This window comes from Bolinopsis microptera, chromosome 2 (assembly GCF_026151205.1).
Source record: "Bolinopsis microptera isolate Bmic1 chromosome 2, MBARI_Bmic_1.0, whole genome shotgun sequence".
Classification (NCBI taxonomy): domain Eukaryota; kingdom Metazoa; phylum Ctenophora; class Tentaculata; order Lobata; family Bolinopsidae; genus Bolinopsis; species Bolinopsis microptera.
Window position 1 is genome coordinate 20235466 of NC_087073.1, and position 7407 is coordinate 20242872.

The 7407-nt window shown below is 36.5% G+C and overlaps 2 protein-coding genes across 2 annotated transcripts in view; one reads left to right on the forward strand and one right to left on the reverse strand.

Annotated features, from left to right (window-relative positions):
- LOC134811686 (ribosomal protein S6 kinase beta-1-like) overlaps nt 1-7407 on the reverse strand; it is a 97039-nt gene that overhangs the window by 29387 nt on the left and 60245 nt on the right.
- LOC134811138 (UPF0047 protein YjbQ-like) lies at nt 49-2071 on the forward strand. Its single transcript, XM_063817875.1, has 4 exons — nt 49-184; nt 613-751; nt 1017-1185; nt 1465-2071. Exons 1-4 carry the CDS (start codon nt 106-108, stop codon nt 1546-1548), a joined length of 471 nt encoding a protein of 156 aa, XP_063673945.1. The 5' UTR covers nt 49-105; the 3' UTR covers nt 1549-2071.

The following is a 7407-nucleotide window of genomic DNA, read 5'->3' on the forward strand; positions in this document are numbered from 1 at the left end:
ATATAAACTCCCAAATATTTCTTAATTCTAACATCATAATATTCCCACATAGTTTAGGTGATGTAACCTGACTGATTTCTCCCAAAAGTTCACATTTAAACGATCATGAGTTACAAAAAGTTAACAGAACGCCCCATCGCTGGGGGTTTATGGTTCCAGTGTACCATGACCCTTCCAGCCAAAGGTTAATGATTGAATAATTCTACTAAATTCAAAGATATATATTATACATTATACATATGTAGACGCTTTTTGATATTCTTTGATTCTGTCGATCCCTGAATTCCCACCAAAGGAATTGTGTACATTCCATATTCATTTTGCGACAATCTGCCCTGGATACCTAATCGTTATATCATTAGGCTGAAGCTTGGCAAATCCAATATTTAGCATTAAACGTGAAATTCGTGGGCTGTCTTCTGAAATCGATTTTGTATAAGATTTTGAAATATAAATTTTGAAACATCCTCGGACAGTCAGCCATATTGGATCAAAAGCTACAATCTAAATAATGAATGCATATAATATATAAACTACAATCTAAGTTCTATGTGCTTTGTAAACATCAATAAACACACACAAAGCATTCCTAACATACCACATACTGTACAGGTCGAGGTTGTCACCTGATCACGGAGCACCTTGAGAAGGTTAAAGAGCTGGAGGAGTACAAGGTTGGGCTCTGTCACATTATCCTACTCCATACCTCCGCTTCTCTCACTCTTAATGAGAATTGGGACCCTAATGTCAGGTAAGAGATGCAGCCACACTTTCTTGAACGAGAGTTTATTGTGAACGAGAGTTTATTAAAGTTTTCCCTATTTGGTAATACTCTTTTTCAATCACACAATAGTTGATATATGTATATCACTAGGGCGTCCCGAAGGCAATATCACTGAAGGAAAAACTGATTGAACAGATCCCAATTTTATTTCCCAAGAGTTTTCAGCGTCCAGTCTGTAATTTCAAAGTACAATCCCTTAATGACCTGTGAGTTAACTCTTATTAAATCCCAGGAACGACATGGAGATGATGCTTAACAAGATAGCTCCCGAGGAGGGTATCAAGTATACCCACACGTGCGAGGGCCCTGATGACATGCCCGCACATGTTAAGAGCACGGTTATTGGCAGTGAGATTACTATTCCCATCCACAACGGCAAGCTAACCCTCGGTAGATGGCAGGTACGGTGGTCACGTGCTCTTTTAAATAGCTTATGTTTTATATTGTGGCTTAGAATAAACGCCATATCGAGATGTGTAGAACCTGTAGTTATTTGCCTTGTTTCACTTTGTCTGTCACGAGCCGTGACGCTCCTTACCGAACACTATTACTACATATATACAATGACAACCTGTAGAGAAGAAAAACAGTTGAATGTACTTCAAATCATAATTTGCTCACAATTATAATCACATTGCATGCTGTAGATTATTAGATATTAAGTTGTGACTACTTTACAGGGGTTATGGTTGTGTGAACACAGGAACTGTGCAGGGACCAGGAAAATTGTTATCACTCTCAGTGGTGCACCTATCACAAACTAGACAATGTCTGAGACACTGACCCTTGTTATAGATCAGTTCTTTGGAAATCATGAGCTGAAATCCGTGCTGATACTTTGATTGTTTTACAGATTCCGGTTCCAAAATCTCAGTTTACTGTGATTTTGAAACAACCTTCAATTGCATTTAATCACCAAAAGTTATTCATTTTTTGAGAAATATTTGTCGACCTATGCCCAACATGTTCTTTTATCATACTCATAGGGTATTTTCTCGGGACTCAGCGCCTTACACGATCTTGCTATTAATTCGTTTAGAGATCTGTTTTCTTGATTTTTTGACTTCTATAATTTGATAGGTTTCTCCAATGATATGTGATTTCAAGGGCTGAAGCGTGTGATTTAAAATTCAAACCATATATTTAAAGAATTTATTATTTTAAGATGTTAAGTACACTTTATTATTCTACAGTTTGATAGTACATGTTGCATTAATGTACCAAGTATCTTCAGATCTTACGTAATTAAATAATGTTATGAAGTATTTGTCATGATTTCTTTTATAATATTTTGTTTGATTGCTTGCAATATCATCACTTACTAGCCTTTCTGTAATCGATTAAGGACCATTCCAGGATTGCACTTTTGTTCAAGAAACTACCATAATATTAAAGTCAGTTCTATTGTACATTAGAACTAGACAGAAACATGTAACATGGGTTAAAATCAGTCAAAAAATAATGAGTCACGTACGTGTGTGGCGGTTCCTCCGCCCTGCCGGATGCGCCAAGTGATAGCTTGTTATTATATGATTTACGTCCTTAGTTTTTGCTAGTTGGCCCTTTTTATGATATTATTACCCCCTTTTGCACAGTTCTTCAGGAGTGTTTCCCTTCATGTTTTCTGTTCCTTAGACCAAACAGGGGCGTGAGCTGCCCGCCCTAGCTACGGTACGAGAAGCAGCGGCAGTGTGTGATCCGGTTATAAAGAGTGTTCTTGGAACAACAGCACTCTGCTTGGCTGCACTGTGACAGTGGGAGAACATTAGTTCATGTCACCTAACGCCCGCTTAACCTTGGCAGCCCCAAGGCATCTGGTTGGTGATGGTTCCCAGGGCTTTTTCAGTTGGAGTCGGCTGTTAAGTTTGTCCTGTAAATTCTTGTCTTAAGAAAGGAAATAAAATATATAACATCACATCCAACACTTGGATTAATCCCAACAGTATTATTTCCCCTGATATAACACCGTGTAATAAGTCAAGATGTCTCACCTGTAAACCATTCAGGTCAAGTAATATTTTCACCAGTTACGTTACTAATAATTCTTTCATGTTAACTCACTCTGAATCCTTTTCTTGTAAATCTTCTTCTATTATCTATCTCCTCACTTGTTCTTGTGGTATTCAATATGTTGGGCTCACAGAACAGCGCCTTAATGAACGCATGAATGGACACCGTGCTTCGGTTAAAGCCGGCAAATCCTCCTTTGTCCATGACCACTTTAATACTCCCGGTCATAATTTTCATGACGCCTCCATTCAAATTATTGATTTTATTGACCCTTCCTCTACTGAAGACCCTCGTCTGGCCTTAGCTGACAGGGAACTTCTTTGGATTAATCTCCTGAGCACTGCTCACCCTCTAGGTCTCAATGACAACATAAAAGGTTCTGGTAATATTTCTAAAAGCAACTTTAACGATATTTATTTTAAAAGTAAAATAAAAAGATATAAAAGAGGACATGGCAGAAAAAAGAAAAACAAAAGCCATGAAGATAGAATATACAAAAGGACTCTCACTTTAAGAGAGATTGACAATAAATATGAAAGTTTAAAAAGAAAAATGTCTGAAAGCAAATACAACTTTTATAATCTGCTCCGTAGATAAAGCTTCAAATAATTATGTTTTTGTCTGCAAGAAGTTTTATCTTTTAACCCTTCTCAACGAACTTGGCTACGATCTCACTTCTCTAGAGTGTCGTGGCAATTCTACTTATCATCCGGTTAACTCTGTAGAGGATGATATTATTCAGGAACATGTGAACTTCATTAAAGATAACTTTAATATTCGTGTTTCTGAGGACAACCTTTGTCTACCGAGAATCTTTTGGATTCCTAAACTTCACAAGAATCCTTATAAGTCTAGATTTATAGCTGGGGCCAGTAAATGTACCACTAAGCAGATATCAGTTGTAGTCAACAAAGCTTTAAAAGTTTTAAAAGAATACTTTTCCAAATACTGCAACTCTATCTACAACAATACTGGAATTAACTGCGACTGGAGCATTAACAGCTCTAAACAGTTCCTGGAAAGGCTGCCTAGACTAGAGATTTTTAAAATTCAGGTATACGACTTTACCACTCTGTATACCAATCTAGACCTTCAGGTTGTACAGTCACTGCTTTTCGAGCTAATAGATCTCCTCTTTAGTAATACGAATAAATTTATTTGTGTTTCTCTGTATAAGAACAACAATTTTTTCTCTAAAAAGGAATATAACGGATACTTATGTTTTTCTGCTGATAAACTCAAAACAGCTATTACATTTATTCTGTTTAACACTTTTGTTTGTTTTGGGGATCAGATTTTAAGACAAACGAAAGGCATTCCCATGGGAGGGAATTCTAGTAGCCAGTTCGCTGATCTTTCGCTAGGGAAGTGTGAATACAACTACATGACACGCCTAATCAAAGAAAAGAAGTTCGGTCTCGCTAAGCTCCTCTCAAGAAACTGCAGATATGTCGACGACCTCAACACCATGAACTATTTGCATTTCTCTAACCTAATCAGGTCCATTTATCCACCTGACCTGCTTATGGAGAGGAGTGGTGACGACAATAAGTCCGTAAACTATCTCGACATCAACATCTCGATGAATAACTCCGGACACGTCGCCACCAAGCTTTACAACAAACTTGATGACTTCAACTTTCCTGTGGTCATGTACACCTTTCCTAACAGTAATATTTCCTCTTCTGTTGGTTATAATGTTTTTTACGGTCAGGTCCTTCGTTACTCTTCCATTATCTCTGACCTTGATTCTTTTCTGTGTTCTACCAACACCCTTTATAGGACACTTCTTTCAAGATGTTATAATGACAGACTCCTGAAGAGTAAATTCAGAAAGCTTCTGAAAGACCGACCTAGTATTCTGTACAAATACAGTATACTTGATGTCAGCGACATCCTTGACATCACATTTAACGTGAACAGGTGATCACTGACGAGTGATTGCTAGGGGGTCTTGGCACATTAAGGCCAGAGGGGGGGGTAAATGGAACTTTTCTAGTTTTCACATATTTGATAATAGCTGCTGGAGACGAACAAGAAGAAAAAAACCAGATCAAAATCTGACCTTGCGTTCCTGAGATATCGCGCGCTAAATTTTGAGGTTTACCTGTAATTACATGTTGAACTGGATCTTTAAACGGCTGTAACTTTTTTGACCTTTCGATTCCTTAGTTTAGAAAACCGGCCAATCCCTGATCTTGAGGTTTGGTACAGTGGTTCCTTAGACAATTATCCTCATTTATTATGTGAGCGATTTTTGTTATTTGACTCGGTTCTTGAATTATGAGGTTAACCATGTCAAAAATTCGGAAAATTTAGCTGGTTAACCTCATAATTCGAGAACCGAGTCAAATTAAAAAAATCGGTCACATAATAAATGAGGATAATTGTCTAAGGAACCACTGTACCAAACCTCAATATCAGGGAGTGGCCGGTTTTCTCAACTAAGGAATCGAAAGGTCAAAAAATGTTTTTTGAGATAGATGCAATTTAGTGTTTTCAAAATTTTGAATATTCACTGGAATGTTTCACAGTTCGTTAGTTAGGACTTTTTATACACTTAATAACGTTTGCTTGATCAGACCTGGCCGTCCCCTAAATGATTTTAGCTACTTTCAGTAGTTAATGTCCTTGTATTGTAAAAAATGAGGTTAACCAAGACTTCCTGTAAACACTAACTGCTTAAAATTTGGTTGTTAACCTCGCTTTAGACCATATAACACTAGGATTGGTTTATCAATGTTATTATATATGTAGTAAAACATTTGCACAGTATAACGATTAAGTTTTTGAGGTTAACATGTAATTGACTAGTCAGGTATTCAAAAAATGAGAGGTTAACCTCATTTTTTAGCCATTTACGGGTAAAATCTTCTACTAAAATATGGTCAGTTCGAATCACCTTTGTCACGTGATTATAGTTGTAGGCATTGTGATACCAATAGATACCTCACTTCGATATTGTGGTACATTACATAAGTAAGAACCGTATGTATATTCCCTACGGTACCAAAATGTGTTGGTTAACCTCATTTTTTTCATTTTCCCAAGATAAAAGAAAGTCAATCAACACGTCATCTATTTAGAAATGTGTATACCGTAAACTTACGATGAAAATAATAACTCTATCATTTGATCTATTCTCGCTATATCTAAAAGACGAGGTTAACCTCATTTAATCACGTTTGGATATTACTTTTTCTGACAATTATGAACCTAAAATTTAGAGTTTACATTTGCTGACCGAAATAACAAAAAATTATGGCGTGTAATAAAATATTAACCTCAATTTTATTAACCTCAATATTGTATAGTCAATTTTGTGAAAATCGGTTAACCTCAATTATAAAATAAAGTTAATCAGCTACAAATATGTGAATAGCGGCAATGTTTTTGTCATTAAAAATTAAATCGATTTAGAAAATAATATTTTGGTAGAATTTTTTGACCCCTTACCCCCCCCCTCTGGCCTTAAACCGGTACAGGTATTAAACCCCCGAAACCGGTGTGCCAAGTCATCTGCTGATGATGTTCACATAACATTATTTCATCTCTCCTTTATTCCTTCCGTCTTTTCTTAAACTTACAGTTCAGTTACTTTATTTCACCAGGTCTACCTAAGGATCAATTATTCTTTGGTGGGGTTTCACTTCTGGTATTGGCTTCATTCCCGTTCCTTTTCCTTATTCTTTATACTTATTTTTTTTATATAGTTTAATGAGATTGGATACTAATTCCTAAAAACAAAAAATGTTAATTATATAACCACTAATTTTATATTCGACTGCTAGACCAGTTTAACTCAAAGTGTACTGAAAACATTGAGCACGTGACATTTGACATTTAGCACGTGACATTTGTGTGTAGAGTCTAATGTACCAGCCCATTACGGGAGATTATTATGGGCCCTGGTCGTTTCTCAAACAGGATGTTAAAATTACAGTTGCCATGACAACGAGCTGTACGGTGTAGTGTAACTGTAGTACAACTGGACCCTGCAATATAATGAGGTGGTGTATTATTGTTGTGATCTAAGTAAAGGGAGAAAGGAGGACTGGTATAGGGGGGTTGTTATAGGAGGACCTGTTCAGACAGTTCTACCGGATATTAGAGTTATGTCCTTATCTCTCGTTAACTGGCTGCTTTCTCTTGTCTACACTGCACGTACATGTTCTACTGCTGTGATAATATTGGAGGAGAGGAAGTAATGATGCAATGTTTGCACGATTAACAAGTCAACAATTCAAAATGGGTTAATAAGCTCGTATAATGAGGTAATGGGGGTGTAGACTTTAAATTGATATAGACTTAGAACATTTCAACCTCACGGCGCACTGTATCTCAATAATTTCAATAATTTTATACATTCCAAAATGGAATTTAGTTTTCTTGAGTACACACTGGATGGTCTAAACCTCATAATATGATGTGCAGTGTGCACTTTAATAATGTTGTGATATGCTGTCTGTGAAACACGATGCTGCTAAATGAACCACACCTAATTGATGGAATAATCATCATGTATTACCAAATTTATCATGTGTTTGTGGTGGTGTGAGCAGCACAGGTATACTGTTACATTCTGTGTTGAAATTAAAAGTTTACAGTTTAAA